At 38.6% G+C, this 19,175-nt stretch overlaps 1 protein-coding gene across 2 annotated transcripts in view; it reads left to right on the forward strand.

The window, feature by feature from the left end:
• LAMA3 (laminin subunit alpha 3) overlaps window positions 1–19,175 on the forward strand; it is a 273,500-nt gene that overhangs the window by 71,135 nt on the left and 183,190 nt on the right. For both annotated transcript variants that reach the window (XM_025365425.1, XM_025365424.1), the window contains exons 7-9: window positions 621–736; window positions 5,144–5,262; window positions 19,001–19,091. In XM_025365425.1, coding sequence (XP_025221210.1) covers window positions 621–736; window positions 5,144–5,262; window positions 19,001–19,091 — 326 coding nt within the window. The remainder of the gene's footprint in view (window positions 1–620; window positions 737–5,143; window positions 5,263–19,000; window positions 19,092–19,175) is intronic.

The following is a 19,175-nucleotide window of genomic DNA, read 5'->3' on the forward strand; positions in this document are numbered from 1 at the left end:
AACTTGGAATGTTAAGGCGGATGTACACCCTTTTGAACTGAGACGTTTAACCCTTTGCCTCGCTGAGTGGTCTCAGCTTTTGGCTCCTGATGGAGCTGGCGCGGCCTCTGGAAACAGAGCCCTCTGGGATCTTATTAGCAGCTGGCTCTTGAATTGTGTAAATCTCTGGGCATGACCACAGGTTGAGAGTGAGAAACTTGAGCAAATCTTTGTCGTAGGACTCCAGATCTTTATGCAGCTGTGATACTTAACACATCTCAGTAAACTCAGCACTTGAGTGCTCCTGTGTTCATTTATGGTAACAATGGGATAGAGAAGACAGAGCTGGGGCCTCAGAGACAAGTGAGTTTGGAAGGCTGGCTCTCCATTTATCACTGCCTCACCTTTGGCGGGTATCTTAATACCTCTGAATCTCAGTCTCACCATCTGTAAAATGGAGATAATACGCAGGATATGGGAGGCTTAAATAATACTTGCAAAGTGTTGTGTTCTCCTAGTTCCTCAATGAATGGTGCCGTGGATAACCGTGATGACTCGTGTGTCAGTTTCGCACATATAGGATCAACCGATCCTCATCAAAACTTTTCAATAACTGAGATGCACTTCGCCCACATGCCCAGGTTTCGGTGTCAATGCCAGCACCACACCTGTGGGGAGACGTGTGATCGCTGCTGCACAGGGTACAATCAGAGGCGCTGGTGGCCCGCCGCGTGGGAGCAGAGCCACGAGTGTGAAGGTGGGTGTGGGGCTGGGGTGGGGGCCACACGTGGCCTTCTCCTCCTCTCCCTGGGGGCTGAGGCAGTTTTCCCCATGCTAGTGAGGAGGCTGAGGTCATGTCAGTCTTAGGGTCTCAGGTCTGTCTATTGTAATAAGAACCTCACTGACTGGAGGGAAAAGTGCCCTCTGAATTCAGATGTACATATGAGAAGAAAAAGAACAATAATGACGATGACCATGCATGATGGGGCGCAGTGCTTTAATGGGTTGACCTCTCTTTTTAGCAATCATAAATATGACGCAGCCACTATAAAATTTTAACCCCTTGTCCATTTTATAGGATGTGATACTGGATAGCAATCAACTATTTTGAGGACCGAGGTCCAGAGAAGATGGCAAGGTTGAGTCTAAACAGGAAACTGGGAGTACTGGAGTGTGGAGGGCTGGGAAGAGTAATGTGGTAGGATTGAGGAGGATGGAGGGGACCAGAGAAGGAAGAAAAAAAGACAGGAAACTGCCTTTAACAGTGTGACATAAAGTAAGAAAAGTATTCTTTTTTTAGGCCTGATGTGGTGACTCCCAGCACTTTGGGAGGGTAAGGTGGGAGGGTTGCTTGAGGCCAGGAGTTGGAGACCAGCCTGGGCAACATAGTGAGACTCTATCTACCAAAAAATTCAAAAATTAGCTAGAGGTGGTGGTGCAGGCCTGTAGTCCCAGCTGCTTGGGAGGTGGAAGTGGGAGGATGGCTTGAGCCCAAGAGTTGGTGCAGTGAGCTCTGATCCTGCCTCTGCACTCCAGCCTGGGTGAAAGAATAACATCCTGTCTCAAAAAAAAAAAAAAAGAAGAAGAAGAAAGACAACTGTTATTTTTAACAAACAAACCCTAAGACATCCAACTATAGATTTTCTTCTAAATCAATCTTCTTGGGAAGGTACATATTTATTCCAATTACAGAAAACATTTCATTCACTGCAACCGCCGCCTCCCAGGTTCAAGTGGTTCTCCTGCCTCAGCATCCCCAGTAGCTGGGATTCACAGGCACCTGCCACCACGCCTGGCTAATTTTGTTTGTATTTTTAGTAGAGATGGGGTTTCACCATGTTGGCCAGGTTGGTCTTGAACTCCTGGCCTCTTGTGATCTGCCTGCCTTGGCATCCCAAAGTGCTGGGATTATAGGACTTTATACTTTTTGACCAAAAAGTATTAAGAGATAAGACTGATGATCTCTTATGGCCAGTAGACTTATGTAAAAGGTATTTCCAGTGCTCTTCCAAGGGAGTTTTGAGAGACGCTAAAGTCCTGTGATGGTCTTGCGGCCATTTCAGGCAAATGCTCTGGCACATCTCTGAGTCCCGGTGTTACTCAGATGGCCGCCTCACTTTATAGTCACAGCTAATCGGTTCCTTCTCAATGACTTCCCCATTCCTCACCCCAGATGAGGGGACCAGGGAAAGGTATAACAAAAATAATCAGGGGTTGTTTCTTCGCTGCTTTTAAACACTGATTTAGGATATTTTGGATTGAATTACATGAATTCCAGTATTTGCAACTTGATTAGTTTTCCAGACTAATGGACGCCGTTGTAAATAACATGCTGCATTCCAACACACATGAAAAAAATTAAACCTCCTTTACTAAGTTTTTATCCTTTTTTTTTTTTTTTTTTTTTTTTTTGAGACAGAGTCTCGCTCTGTCGCCCAGGCTGGAGTGCAGTGACCGGATCTCAGCTCACTGCAAGCTCCGCCTCCCGGGTTTACACCATTCTCCTGCCTTAGCCTCCCGAGTAGCTGGGACTACAGGCACCCGTCACCTCGCCTGGCTAGTTTTTTGTATTTTTTAGTAGAGACGGGGTTTCACTGTGTTAGCCAGGATGGTCTCGATCTCCTGACCTCGTGATTCGCCCGTCTCGGCCTCCCAAAGTGCTGGGATTACAGGCTTTAGCCACCACGCCCGGCCAAGTTTTTATCCTTTTAAAATGTATCAAATGGTTAAAAGTTACAAAAATAGTGCATGGAAGTCAGACCTATCAGGTTCCATTTATTAGGTGCTTTCTAAATTCCATTTGAAATATACAATTCAAAATAAACAGACTTCTTAAGAAATGACTGACGTAGTAAGTATAAATGCCTTGAATTTTTAAAATCATGGCCCCACAGAGAAAATAAAGATAAGAAAGCATTCAGCCTGTTTTACAAGTTATAGGGTAATTTGTGTCATATCTAATTAAGTTTTCCTTCACGTAGTCACCTGGGAATTTGATTAAAACATACAGATTACTAACAAGAACTTGGACATTTTGATGTAATTGGAATGTAATGAATATATAGTCTGCCTAAGAAAGAATAAGAATTTTACTCATGTTAAATCTTTTTCATCTTGGCAATGATGACAATCCCAAATGAGTTTTAAATTATACTTTGTGGCCGGGCGCGGTGGCTCAAGCCTGTAATCCCAGCACTTTGGGAGGCCGAGATGGGCGGATCATGAGGTCAGGAGATCGAGACCATCCTGGCTAACACGGTGAAACCCCATCTCTACTAAGAAATACAAAAAATAGCCGGGCGAGGTGGCAGCGCCTGTAGTCCCAGCTACTCGGGAAGCTGAGGCTGGAGAATGGCGTGAACCCGGGAGGCGGAGCTTGCAGTGAGCTGAGATCCCGCCACTGCACTCCAGCCTGGGCGACAGCGCGAGACTCCGTCTCAAAAAAAAAAAAAAAAAAAAAAAAATTATACTTTGTAATTTTAGAAGTATTATATACTACTTGTAGATAACTTGGAAATTAAAAAAATAATAATAAAGTAAAAGCACCAAGAATTTACCCCAACAGAGTGTCTTAGTTTGTTCAGCTGCTGTAACATCTGGGTAGCTTATAAACAATAGCCTCAAAGTTCTGGAGGCTGGCAAGTCTGAGATCAAGGCACCAGCAGATTTGGTGTCTGGTGAGGGCCTGCTTTCTAGTTCATAGATGCCACTTTCTTGCTGTGTCCTTACAAGCTGGAAGGGGTGAGGCAGCTCTCTGAGCCTCTTTTATAGGGGAGCTTATCACCTTCCAGAGGGCCCATCTCCTAATTATTGGTGATTAGGTTTCAACCTATGAATTTGGTAGGCGATGTGGGCATAAGCATTCAGTCCATAGCAGAGAGCTACTATTAATATTTTGTTAGATATGTAGAATTTTTATACATACTTTAAATACTCAAGATTATATAATCTAATTTTATATCCTAATTTTTTTCACTTGATATTTTTAGATATTTCCCTATATTTTCCCAACCCTTAAAAATGCTTTGACATCATTTTTGATGGTACAGAGTTTTGTTCCAATCTGACAAGTGTTTGTTGAGGACCCACTGTGTGGTGACAACCTTGCTGTGTTGCAAACAAAACACATGCAGCCCTTATCATCATAGAACTTAGAGTCAAGCAAATATACGGTTGCTTGCTTAGTCGTTCCCCTGTAATTAAACTTTAAGATTATTCCCAGTTGATTACCAGACAGTGTTGAACTGAAAGGTTTAGAGTATTGGCTAACAGCATAGGTTCTGCAGTCAAACAAAGACAGGTCAGAATTTTGCCTCTTCTGGTTATGAGCAATGTAACGATGGGCATATTCCTCAACCTCTCTAAGCCTCAGCTTTCCAGTCTGGGCTATAGGGATAATGGTACCTACTTTAGAGAGTTAGTGTGCAGATTAAATGAGATAATTCATGTAAAACACTTTTCACAGTGTGTCAAGAGCTCAATTACTATTGTTAGTAATAGTTTATAATAGTGGTAGTAATAATATTCTCTTCATTCACAAAGTTTAATTGGCATTTTGATGTATCTTTTTTGACAGTGAAAATGTTGGTTTCAAGGATTCTGCTGCCTCAGCCTCTCAAGTAGTATATGCACATATTTTTGAGACGGAGTCTCCCTCTGTTGCCCAGGCTGGAGTGCAGTGGTGAGGTCTTGGCTCACTGCACCCTCTACCTCCTGGGTTCAAGTGATTTTTCTGCCTCAGCCTCCTGAGTAGCTGGGACTACAGGCGCATGCCACCATGCCTGGCTAATTTTTGTGTTTTTAGTAGAGACAGGGTTTCACCATATTGGCCAGGCTGGTCTCGAGCTCCTGAACTCTTGATCCATCTGCCTTGGCCTCCCAAAGTGCTGGGATTACAGGATGAGCCACCATGCCCAGCCCCAAGTAGTATTTTTTTAAAAAAGAGAAACTTCTTTCATTGAATATCAAATGAAAGCAACTCTAAACTGTATCTTAGTATAGCCTGGCCTTTGTGTAAAAATCCCTAAAAATTTTCCACTAAGAGTGTCCTGGGTATTCCAGAATAGAGTTTTTTATAGCTCAATTAGCAGTAATACTATTTACGCTATTTACTAAGCTTCTGATAGTAATGATGAGAATATTGACTTAGTATGCTTTTTTTCAGCATGCAACTGCCACGGCCATGCCAGTGATTGTTACTATGATTCAGATGTTGAGCGGCAGCAGGCAAGCTTGAATACCCAGGGCATCTATGCTGGTGGAGGGGTCTGCATTAACTGTCAGGTGAGGCACTATTTAAATCAAAGGGGTTGTGTTGTCATGGGGAATGAATATTCCGTAAGCTTTGCTCCTGAAGCAATACCGAGAAAGTGATAGGCAATTGAAAGTGTTTTCTGAGACCATTTATCCACGTTGTTCACACAAGGCTTTGTTAGCTGGATGTAATTTAGGGATTGTAGGGAAAATGGACTGAAGTATGTTTACCCACACTCCTTTGATCAGTTTCTCCATTTAGATCTTTGCCCAAATGGAGAGGAGGATTCCCGGCTGTCATCTCTGACTGCTATCCATCTTGTGATAGGAAAGCTCTAAGATAGGAGGGCAAGTAGTTATCAGTGTTAGTGCTGACCCTACATCTTGTTTTCAGACAGACTGAGTGTAGACTCAGTAAGGAACTGCATCATGATCAATTAATGATGTCTTTCATAGACATCAAATATAAAACACTAATTTTTCATCGCTTCTGTAGGACAACTGGTTTCACTGGAACTTAGTTAAGGGAGTGCATGGTAGAGGAGGATATATCTTCATTGAGATGTTCATTAATGGTCCTGTCAAATGTTTATGAATTTGGTCTACATTGTCATTCTTTCTTGTGTTCTTTTAGATGTTTTGTTATATACCACTGAAGAGGCATTCTTCACATGAGATGCTCATTAATATGAAACCAGGGCTACATACCCATAGGGAGAGCCACCATTCTTCAGTTGTCTCCCTCTCCATACTTTTATATCATCTGTTATTGCAGATAATTAAAATATAAGTAAAATATAAGTCATAGCTTTGTTACGAATCACAAGGTTTCATGCATAAGTGAGATATCTCAGGATAAGGCTAAGCACTGTAAGACCTTCAAGTGATTTGTGTGCACATTAAGTTGCAGAAACACTGGACTAGAATGTGCAGGTAGAATCTTTTCTGCAGATGAAAGGTCAAGCCCCTTCGATGTGTCTTTAGAATACTTTGTTATCCTTCATCATTCTCTCAGTGATACTATGTTTTGTACTTTGCTGTTCCAGAAGAACGTCAGTGTAGTCTTTTTTTTCATAGTGGCTCTGCAAAAAACATTTTTTGTTTTTTTTTTGCTTATGAAATTACTGAACTCTTATTTCATTTGTTTTCCAACGTAAACTTAAAATGCCTTTTCCTAAGTTAGATATTTAGGTAGCATAATTAACTTTAAAATGTTTATTGTGGTGAAATAGACATAACATAAAATTTACAATCTTAACCATTTTTGAGTGTATATTTTAGCAGCATAATTAACTTTTATATTATATTGATAATCAAAGGACAAGGAAAGAGTTCTGCTGCTTTTATGGTTTAGTGACTGCTGCAGGACTCAACCCTCCCATGGAGGATTGGTCTCTATTGATTGTCTTTTTTCTTAAGAATGGGGCCTATTTTAGGCGTTCATATGATAAACTATGGGCAAAATACAAAAGACAAACAACAAAACCACAAAAACCATGATTGGAAAGCACCGAAGAGTAAAAATAAGCAGGGAGATACTGGAGGGGAGCTGCAACTTGGCAAAAGGGATCAGCATAGGGTGAGTTACATATTTTTTTTTTTTTTTTTTTTTTTTTTTTGAGACTGAGTCTGGCTCTGTCGCCCAGGCTGGAGTGCGGTGGCCGGATCTCAGCTCACTGCAAGCTCCGCCTCCCGGGTTCACGCCATTCTCCTGCCTCAGCCTCCCGAGTAGCTGGGACCACAGGCGCCCGCCACTTCGCCCGGCTAGTTTTTTGTATTTTTTAGTAGAGACGGGGTTTCACCGTGTTAGCCAGGATGGTCTCGATCTCCTGACCTCGTGATCCGCCCGTCTCGGCCTCCCAAAGTGCTGGGATTACAGGCTTGAGCCACCGCGCCCGGCCTTGTGAGTTACATATTTTTATGACTTTTACCCAGAGGGGAGGCCAAAGTTGGTCCCATGTGGTCTGACTAAAATCTCTCTACAAATATGGAACCTTTGTCTGAAAGCTCTGTTCTATGAAGAACCGGAGAGCAGAACTTAGGACAAGTACAACTTGTGGAAAGTTGCTGGGGAGTCCAGGAAAAGAGAAATCAAGAGCAGGGAAATCCCTAATTCCATATATAAATTCTTCTCAAGTTTCTGACTGACTCCTCAGTCCATTTTCCCTGTAATCCAAGCACAGGATGGATTTCATCTGAGACTAAAATAATTTACTTGACATTTCAGTTACCACTTAAGAGTCAGAATGTGCAACTTGAGTAAAGTTAATAGTCTCATAAAGAAAAAAACCCCATTTTTTCAAGGAATACACTAATGGATTTGGACTCCCTAAAGCAATATTCATAATGTCTAGGATATTATCCTAGATTTTGTAACGTATGAAGATTCAAAGAAAGTGACCCATTCTCAAGAGAAAAGACAATCAATAGGGACTAATTCTGACATGCCCCAGATGTTGGAATTAGCAGTTAAAGATTTTAGAGCTGCTTTTCTAGCTCTAGAGAAGATTTTCTAGCTCTAGCTCAAGGGAATAGATTAAAATATGGTCACAATGAATGAAAAGATAATAAAGAGCAGAGAAATAAAAACTGTAAAATGATCAAAATGAAAATTCTATAACTAAAAAATGCAATGTGTTAAATAAAAAATCCACTGGAGGGGCCGAATAGCAGAATGGAGATAATAGAAGAAAGAGTCAGTGAATTTGAAGATAGATTAGTAGAATTTATCTAGTCTGAAGAAGAGAAAGAGAAATATATATATTTCAAATGAACAGAGATTTGGGAACCTGTGAGACAATAGCAAAAGATGCAAGGAACAGAAAAAGAGAAGAGACAATGATTCAGGAGAAAAAAGTGAAGAAATAATGATAGGAAATACCTCAAATGTTGCAATAGGCTAAGATTCAAGAAGCTTGATGAACCCTAACCTGAAGAAATACAAAGAAAATAATTCCTAGGCCTAGCAGAGTCAAACTGCTGAAATCCAAAGACAATGTGAAAATCTTGAAAGTAGACAGAGAAAACATTACAACATAGTGTGACTGTGGACTTTTTATTAGAAACTGGAGGTCACAGAACAATGGAATAGTATCTTTAAAGTGCTAAAAGAAAAAACCATCATCCCAGAATTCTGTATTCAGTAAAAATATCCTTCAAGAATAAAAGCAAAAAGAAAATTGTTGGTAGATAAAATAAAACTAAGAGAATTTATTGCCTAAGAGACCTACACTACAAGATATGCTTTAGGTTAAAGAGAGGTGATACGAGATAGAAACTCAGATCTTTAGGAAGAAATGAAGAGTATGGTACATGTCTGGGCAAATCTAAAGAACTATTTAAAAACAAGTTCTTGGCTGGATGCGGTGGCTCATGCCTGTAATCCCAGTATTTTGGGAGGCCGAGGTGGGCAGATACATGAGGTCAGGAGTTCGAGACCAGCCTGGCCACTATGGTGAAACCTTGCCTCTACTAAAAACCACAAAAATTAGCCAGGCATGGTGGTGCGCACCTGTAATCCCAGATACTCGGGAGGCTGAGGCACAAGAATCACTTGAACCCAGGAGGCAGAAGTTGCAGAGAGCCGAGATCACACCACTGCACTCCAGCTTGGGTGACAGAACAAGACTGTCTCAAAAAAAAAAAAAAAAAAAAAATTCTTGGAAGTCCTAGCCAGAGCAATCAGGCAAGAGAAAGATATAGAAGACATTCAAATAGGAAAAGAAAAAGTCAAACTATCTCTGTTTGTTAATGATACGATTTTATACTTAGAAAACCTAAGGACTCTGCCAGAAGCCTCCTGGAACTGATAAACAACTTCAGTAAAGTTTCAGGATACAAATCCATGTACAAAAATCAGTAGCATTTCTAAGCACCAATAATGTTCAAGCTGAGAGCCAAATCAAGAACACAATCCCATTTACAATAACTGCAAAAAAAAAAAAAAACAATTAAAAAAACCCCAAATCTAGAAATACATCTAACCAAGGAGGTGAAAGACCTCTACAAGGACAGCTATAAAATACTGCCGAAAGAAATAATAGATGACAAAAACAAATGAAAAAACATTCCATGCTCATGGATTGGAAGAATTAGTATCATTACATTGGCCATACTGCCCAAAGCAATCTACAGATTCAACGCTATTTCTATCTATGTCATTTTTGACAAAACTATAAAAAACTATTCTAAAATTCAGATGAAGCCAAAAAAAAAAAAAAAGAGCCCAAATAGCCACAGCAGCCCTAGGCAAAAAGAACAAAGCCAGAGGCATAACATTACCTGACTTCAAACTATACAGAATATAGAACTCAAAAATAAAGCCACACACCTACAGCCATCTGATCTTCAACAAAGTTAACAAAAATAAGCAATGAGGAAAGGACTTTCTTTCTTTCTTTTAAGATGGAGTCTCGCTCTGTCACCGAGGCTGGAGTGCAGCGGCACGATCTTGGCTCATTGCAACCTCTGCCTCCTGGGTTCCAGCGATTCTCCTGTCTCAGCCTCCCAAGTAGCTGGGACTACAGGTGCATGCCACCATGCCTGGCTAATTTTTTATTAGTAGTACAGACGGAGTTTCACCATGTTGGCCAGGCTGGTCTCAAACTCCTGACCTCAGGTGATCCAACTGCTTCAGCCTCGCAAAGTTCTGGGATTACAGGCATGAGCCACTACACCCAGCAAGGAAAGGACTTTCTATTCAATAAATGGTGCTGAGATAGTTGGCTCTCTGTGTGCAGAAAAATGAAACTGGACCCCTACCTTTCACCATATATCATACAAAAATTAACTCAAGATGGACTAAAGATTTAAATATAAGACCTCAAACTATAAGAATCCTAGAAGAAAACCTAGGAAACACCATTCTGGACATTGGCCTTGGGAAATAATTTATGGCTAAGTCCTCAAAAGCAACTTCAACAAAACAAAAAATTTACACATGGGAGCTAATTAAACTAAAGAGCTTCTATACTCCAAAAAAAAAAAAAAAAAAAAAAAAAAAACTATCAACAGAGTAAACAGCCTACAGAGTGGGAGAAAATATTTGCAAACTGTGCATCTAACAAAGGTCTAATATTCAGAATCTATATGGAACTTAAATAGTTCAGCAAGCAAAAAACAAATAATTCCATTAAAAAATGGGCAAAAGACCTCAACAGACACTCTGCAGAAGACATACAAGTGGCCAACAAACATATGAAAAAATGCTCCATATCACCAGTCATCATAGAAACGCATGTCAAAACCACAATGAGATATCATCTCACACCAGCTAGAATGGCTATTATTAAAAAGTCAAAAAACAGCAGATGCTGGCCAGGTTGCAGAGAAGAGAACACTTATACATTGTTGTTGGGAATGTAAATTATTTTAGCCACTATGGAAAGCAGTTTGGAGATTTCTCAAAGACTTTAAAATAAAACTACTATTCAACTCAGTAATCCTATTACTTGGCATATATCCAAAGGAAATAAATTATTACACCAAAAGGTCACATGCACTCATACGTTCATTGGAGCATTATTTACAATAACAAAGACATGGAATCAACCTTGGTGCCTATCAGTGGTGGGTTGGATAAAGAAAATGTGGTACATATACATGATGGACGTAAAAAAGAATGAAATCATAGATGCAGCTGGAGGTCATTATCCTAAGCATATTAATGCAAAACCAGAAAACCAAATGCCACATCTTCTCACTTACAAGTGGGAGTTACACACTGGGTACTCATGGACATAAAGGTGGCAACAATAGACACTGGGGACTACTAGAGAGGAGAGGGAAGAAGGGGGACAGGGTCGAAAAACTAACTATTGGGTACTATGCTCAGTACCTGGGTGGCAGGATCAATCATATACCAAAGCTGAGCCTCATGCAATATATCCAGCTAACAAATCTGCACATGTACCCCCAAATCTAAAATTAGAATTGAATTTTTTTTTGAAAAAAGAATTTTAGGAAACTACCTACCTTCCCAACCCCTCTTTGTTTCCAAATATCTGCCCTTTTATGGTAATACAATGATCTGTAATTATTTTCCTTTGCTCAATCCCATTTGTAAATGTTTTAGAGGAGAGAATAAATAATGGAAAAGGAAAATAAAAGAATATTTTGTAAATAATACTTCAATATAACTGGAAAAATTAGAGTATGTAGGGCTGCTTACAACAAAATTTATGATGTCTCATGGTATTTATAAAATGCATGTAAATGTAATACATATGTAGCAATAGCATAAATAATAATAATACAGTATTAACTCTAATTCGACTGTGAGCCATGAAGGATATATGTTGTAGTCACTAAAACAACTGCTGACAAAATAATGCAAAGAAGTACAGCTAAAAGGCCAATAGATATATTTAAAGGTAATTTTATAAACATTCAAATAATCCAAAAAATAGATGAATGGAGGAATAGGGGATGAAATGCAGACACGTGTGCAAGTGCACACACACACACAACCACATACACACACACCAGACACAAAAGGAAGGGGCAGGCAGAAAATAGATACAAATAGTGGTAGACCTAAGTCCAGCTATATCAAAAATACACGAAATGTTAATGGACTAAACACTCCAATTCAAAGGCAGAAGCAATAAGAATGAATAAAAAAGCAAGACTCAACTATGTTGTTTACAAGTACTTACGTTTAAATATAAAGACAAGTTGAAAGTAAATGAATGGGAAAAAATATACTATGTAAACAATAAACATTAGAAGGATAGAGTAAAAATATTAATATCAGGTAAAGTAGACTTTAAGACAAAGAGCATTAACACAAATAAATAAAGACATTTCATAATGCTAAGAGTAAATTCATCAGGGAGACAGTAATCCTAAGTGTGTTTGCATCTAATAATAAAAATTTAAAATATGTGAAGCAAAATTTGACAGAATTAGAGGGAAAAGTAGACAATTCTATAATCATAGTTGGAGATTTAAATACCATCCTATTGGCAATTTATAAAACTAGACAAAAAATCAGCAAAGACATATGATCTGAACAACACTATCATATACTTTACCTTAATTGACACTTATAGAACAGTACACCTGACAACTGAAGACTGTATATTCATTTTATATGCCTATGGCACATTCACCAAGATAGGCTATTATACAAGTGTAGCCATAATGCAGATCTCATTACATTGAAAATGAATGAAGTCATATAATTATACTACGTTCTCTGGCCAAAGTGGAATTAAATTAGAAATCAACAGGAATAAGATCACTGGAAAAATGCTAATATTTGAAACAACACACTTCTAAATAAACCATCGTCAAAGAAGTTAGAAGGGAAATTAGAAAATAATGAAAACATTACACATCAAAATTTGTTGGATGCAGCTAAGCAGTACTTAAAGGGAAATTCACAGCTTTAAGCTTGTCTTAGGGAAAAAAGTCTAAAATCAATATCCGAAGGTTCTACCTTAAGAAGCTGGTAAAAGAAGACCAAAGAAAGCCCAAAGTAAGTAGCAGGAAGAAAGCAATACATTCAACAAAATTTAAGAAGAGAAAAGAATTCAACAAAAGAGAAAAGAGGTAAACAATAGAGAAAAACAATAAAGCCAAAAGCTGGCTTTTGAAAAGGTCACCACAATTAATAAACTCCCAGTTATTGTGATCAAGAAAAAAGAAAGATTACAAATTAGCAATCTCATATGTAAAAGTGGTGTGTTACTACAGTGGCTACAGGCTATAGACATTAAAAAGAAAATAAAATAATACTGTGAACAATTTTATGCCAACAGAATTGACAACCTAGATTAAATGGACACATTCTTGAAAACTATAACTTACTAAAACTGATACAAGATGAAGTGGAACATCCAAATAGATGTTATCTGTGAAAGAAATTAAATTCATTATGAAAATTTTCTGACAAAGAAAATTCCAGGCCCAGACGGTTTTACTGGTGAATTCTAAACATTTAAGGATGAAACAACATGAATCTTATACAAGTTCTTTCAGAAAACAGAGGGGAGAACACTTGTCAACTTGTTTGATGAGGCCAGCATAACCTTAATACCAAAACTTGGCAAACACCACATGAAAGAAAATAGCTGACCAATATCTGTCACGAAGATCATAGATTCAAAAATATGAAAAACAAATCCAGCAACATATAACAAATATAATACATTATGAAGAGTAAGATTTATCCCAGGAAAACAGGTTGATTGAACATTCAAAAATCAATCTCTGTAATTTATCATATTAATAGAATAAAGAAGAACAATTGTGTAATACCATTAAACAAAATTGATACCTATTTTATAATAAAAACTCTTAGCAAGCTAGAAATAGAAGTGAATTTCTGTAATCTGATAAAGGGCATTTATGAAAACCCTATGACAACTAACATCCTATTAGTGGTAAAATATTGAACTTTTTTCTTTAAAATACTGGGACAAGGCAATCACCATTTGTGTTAAACAATGCCCTGGAGATCCTAACCATTGCAATAAGGCAAGAAAAAAAAAAAAAAGAGACATTTAGATTGGAAAGGAAGAAGTAAAACTATGTTTTCAGATGATACGATGTTTCATTTAGAAAATCCTAAGAAATATACAAAACAAATACCAGAACTAATAAGTGAATTTAGTAAGATTGCAAGATACAAGGATAATATAGAAATTAATTGTCTTTATATGCTATCAGCAAACAATAGGAAAATGTAAAAATGTAATTTAAAATATTGTCAAATTACATGAAATACTTAGGAATACATTTAACAAAAGGCATGCAAGACTTCCACACTAAAACTAAAATAATTGCTGAGAGAAATCTAGAAAGACCTAAATAAACAGAAAGGTATAAAGGTTTATGGATTGGAAGACTCAATATTGTTAACATGTTGATTCTTCCCAAGTTGATCTTCCCAAGTTGATTTAATGCAGGCTTTTGGATAGAAGTTGCCAAGTGGATTCCAAAATCTATGTGGATGTGTAAATGTCCTAGACTGTCCAAAGGTGTCTTAAAAAAGTAGAATAAAGCTGGGGGGCTTATATTATCTTACTTCAGTACTAACTATAAAGCTACAGTAATGAAAACGCTGTACTGTGATACTGACATAAGGATAGAAAAAGACCAATATAGCAGAGTGGGGAGCACAGAAACAGACCCACACTTTTAAAGATATTTGATTTTTTATTTCTTTCTTTTTTTTTTCAGAGACAGGGTCTTACTCTGTCACCCAAGCTGGAGTGCAGTGATGTGATCATAGTTCATTGCAGCCTCAGACTCCTGGGCTCAATCAGTCCTTCTGCCTCAGCCTCCCAATTAGCTAGGACTACAGGCATGCACTATCATGCCTAATTTAAACAAAAGTTTTTTGTGTTTTAGAAATGGGATCTTGCTATGTTGCCCAGGCTAGTCTTGAACTCCTGCCCTCAAGCAATCCTCTTGCCTTGGCTTCTCAAAGTGTTAGGATTACGAGCATGAGCCACAGCACCTGGCCTGACATTTGTTTTTTTTATTAAAAACACCAAAGCAATCCAATGGGAGGATTGCTCAACATATGGTTCTCAGATAACTGGATACGTAAAACAAAAACAAAAACAAAAAAAACCCAACCCCTACCTCAAGTCATACACAAAAATTAAATTGATATAGAACTATATTTTTGTGATTTGAGGATATGCCAAGTTTTCTTACATCACAAAAAGCAATAACCATGAAAAATTGACAATTTATATTTTATCAAAATTAAGAACTTCTGTTCAAAACAAAACGTGCTATTAAGAAAATGAATAGGCAAGTCACAGACAGAAAATACTCACAAAACATAAACCTGACAAATGGTTGGTATCCGGGATATATAAAGAACTTCCACAGCTCAGTTATAAAAAAAAAAAACTCAAAAAAATTCAAAAGATTTGAATAGTTACTTGACAAAAATAGATACATAAATGGCCAGTAAATGTATATCAAAGAGCTTAACATTATTAGTCATCAGAGAAATGCAAATTAAAATTACAATGACATACAACTACATACTCCCCAGGATTGCTATTTTTTCCTCAGCTTTATAGGATGACTATTATTAAAAAGGCTGACAACATCAAATTTTGGTGAGGATGTGGAATAACCACACCTATTCATGCATTGTTGATAGCAATGCAGAATGGTACAACTGCTTTGGGAAAATGGCCATTAAAAAAAAATAAAACTAAACATACACCTACCGTATGACTCACAATTTCCACTCATAGGCATTTATTCATAAGAAATGGAAATGTTTGTTTTCAAAAAGTTTATAGCAGCTTTATGCAAATACCCCCAACTAGAAATAGCCCAGGTGACCAATGATAGTAGAATGGATGAAGAAACTCGGGCATAACTATAGAATGGGATTCTGTGGAGCAACAGAGAGGAAGAAACTACTGATGGACACAGCGACATGCAAGAATCTTAAAAACATTATGCTGAGTGAATGACGACTAAACACACACACACACACACACACACACACACACACACAAGTATCAGGGTCGTTTAAATGAAATTCTGAAACAGGTAAAAGTAGTCCATAGTGGAGAAAATCAGAACTGTGGTTGACTCTGAAGAGTTGATGATGGGGATGGACTGTGAAGGGGAAAGGGGAACTTTGGGGTAACGATGTTGCTCTATATCTAGATAAGGAATTGGGTTTCACAGATGTATGCATTTGTCTTGACTCCATGGATATGCAATTAATAGTTTTGCACTTACAAGATTTTTGCACTTATAAATTTTAAAACAGAAGAAAAAAACTGTAAACAAATATTGAATTCCAGCTAGTTAAATGCATGGTGAAGTATTTAGGGGAAAGTGACTGATAGCTGCAATTTGTTTTGAAATGCATAAGAGATAAGATCGATTAGTGGATGGATAGAGGAATGGATGGATGGATAATTATGTGATAAAACAAATGTGGTAAAATATTAATAGTAAATTCTGGGTGGGGGAGTGTAAAGGTGTTCACTGTAAAGTTGGGAATTTTTCAAGATAAAATGTTGAGAGAAAAGAGTAATGAAAGAAGAAGGCCAGGAGCACAAAATTTTTGGATTGACTCCTTCTTGATTTCTTTCCCTTTGGTTAAATATTGATGCTCTTAACTAAGACTGAAGATTATCCCTGTTGTTTGAGATGATGCATGAAGATACTTTATCTCCATGAACTAAAACAAAGTCCTTCACCTCTTCCATAGAGATGTGGCTTCTGATCTAAGTCTTTTTTTTTTTTTTTGAGACGGAGTCTCACTCTGTTACCCTGGCTAGAGTGCAGTGGTATGATCTCGGCTCCCTGCAACCTCCTCCTCCCAGGTTCAAGCAATTCTCCTGCCTCAGCCTCCTGAGTAGCTGGAATTACAGGTGCATGCCACCATGCCTGGCTAATTTTTATATTTTTAGTAGAGACGGGGTTTCACGGTGTTGGTCAGGCTGGTCTTGAACTCCTGACCTCATGATCCACCCACTTTGGCCTCCCAAAGTGTTGGGATTACAGGCGTGAGCCACGGCACCTGGGCTGATCTAAGTCTTAAACTCACTCCCTAGTTGTGTCCTTGTTATGTTGGTTTCACTATTTCCAGACTTTAATTTTTCTTTTCTTTTCCCCTTCCTTTCCCTTCTTCTCCCTTCCCTTCCCTTCCCAAGGAGCCCAGTGTAGCTGGAGGGGAGTGAGTAGGGGGTCGATGAATCCGGAGGGTGACAAAAGCCAGATCATGTCAGGCCTTATAGGCCTAAGTAAGGAAACTCCTCCAGAGAGAGGATGACTGGTGAATGGGCCACCCCAGAGTCTCTGCATGCTTGAGATTCACAGAAATGGAAGCCAGCAACAGAGTGGTGAAGGAATTAAGAGAAAGACAGAAAGGCAGAGGGATGGAGGATTTGCTTGAAGGTGGAAAACACCTTGGAAAAGTTCTTCTTGAAGGAATTCAGACCTAAAGCTGATCAGAGCAGGGCCTGGTTGTAGGTGAGCATTCCATAGAAAGCCTCTCTCAGTAGTGCCAAAGGATGGACTAAGTAAGGTGGGGAGGAGTCGGGCTTGTTACCTGTACAGATTCCATTAGCACCCTCTTTAGTTTGGGCAGTTGGGGTTTGCTTTTAAGTGTCAGGAAAATGCAACTTCAAGTTCCCACTGCTCCCAACAAGATCACCTCTCCCACACCTCCAATATGTCCTAAAAAACTGTCCTTTAAAACAGAAGAAAAAAACCTGTAAACAAATATTGAATTCCAGCTAGTTAAATGCATGGTGAAGTATTTAGGGGAAAGTGACTGATAGCTGCAATTTGTTTTGAAATGCATAAGAGATAAGATGAATTAGTGGATGGATAGAGGAATGGATGTCCTTGGATCATCACCGCTGTCCTTGGGTTTCGACCTGGCCTTGGTCCAACCAGGACCATCATGGTGTCCATGGATAACGTGGTGTGTCTTGCCCTCAGGGTGTGCAGGTTCTGGAGAACCACTGAGATTTCAAGGCAAACTACAGGCATTATTCTATCTACAGAGTACTCTAATTTGTTGCTCTCTTTCAGTCTTTCATTGCTATCCTTTGTGTCTTAAAAATATAATTTCTCTGTAGCAGGTACTTTATTAACCACTTTGTCGTAGAGGAGGAAACCTGGGCTGCGCAATTCAGAGAACATTTTTTCATTTCCCACTCCAACAATAAAAGATTTAGGAGCCAAAGTTAACCTGATGTCCTCTGTCTATGGTAAGAAACAGTGGCAAACAACAGATGTGAGGGTTAGCTGACGTTGGATGGGAAGGTGGGCCACAGCTGTTTCTGATTTACCCACCATGTTTATGCATGTAAATTTCAAGTCACAGAAGTGGCCAATGTGGTTTTAGACCTCAGCAGTAAAGTGAATTCAGATTTTAGCCTATGGGAAAAGGAGTGGTAATAAAGAAAAGTCTGTAGTTAATAAAATTATCTAAAACAGGAGAGGATACAGAATGGGTCTTTGTTCTCCCCTCTGTGTTTCTGTGCAGACTTTTGTGTGGGTCAAAGTGTGTTTTTGTTCTTGTTAACTTCTTATTGCCTTTCTTTTCATTAATGAAAGAACATTGTCCTCCTAATTATTTCCAAATTAGAGCAAAAGAGTCAGAAATGAGCTAGATCCATAGTTCCTGGAAACTGATGATGCATGTTGGGTAATTTAATTTGTGGCAATTACAAGGATTAACCATGAACTGGAAAGAGCTGCCTAGTATGGTGCTTTAAAATGCGTGTATGAGACTTATGCCTCCATTTTCCATTCATGAAACAGAAGTATTCAGAAAACGTTTTATGACTAAAGCACAGGTAAAGTTAGAACAAAGAGAGACAAGGATCTGTATATGTTATTCCTTCCAAAATTGGAGAAGGTGTAAATGCACACATGATCCTTGGGTTAAACTGCAGGCGATTCATTATCCATTCGTCAGTTCTTCTGAATGAGGCTATGAGAACAGTCGTCTTCTCTCACTCACATGTCAGGTGCTTCATTAAAGCAAATTCTTCGATCAAAGATAAAGCCTGGGCTTGTCCAGTTGATGGAATGTTTCCTTTCCTCTCCCAATAAGAAAAAAATTCCAGAACCAAGATTAAGCCAGTCCTATGGTAAATTTTGGTCAAGGTCAGGATTAATGCTTTTTTTTTTTTTATTTCAGTGACTTCAAAATTACAGTTGTATATGACAGAATTATTCCTCTGCGTGAGTAGCACAAAATAAGGAGAATCAACTTCCCCAGAACCCTTCCTTTTAAGTTTCTTTTGTTTCTTTCTAGCACAACACAGCTGGAGTAAACTGTGAACAGTGTGCTAAGGGCTATTACCGCCCTTATGGGGTTCCAGTGGATGCCCCTGATGGCTGCATCCGTAAGTTTCATTTCAAGTTGGTGTATCTTAGCCTGTGTGCACTGCTTCAATGAAGTCATCAGGCTAACTTTGGATCAGTTAATA

The sequence above is a fragment of the Theropithecus gelada genome, chromosome 18 (genome assembly GCF_003255815.1).
Source record: "Theropithecus gelada isolate Dixy chromosome 18, Tgel_1.0, whole genome shotgun sequence".
Lineage (NCBI taxonomy): Eukaryota > Metazoa > Chordata > Mammalia > Primates > Cercopithecidae > Theropithecus > Theropithecus gelada.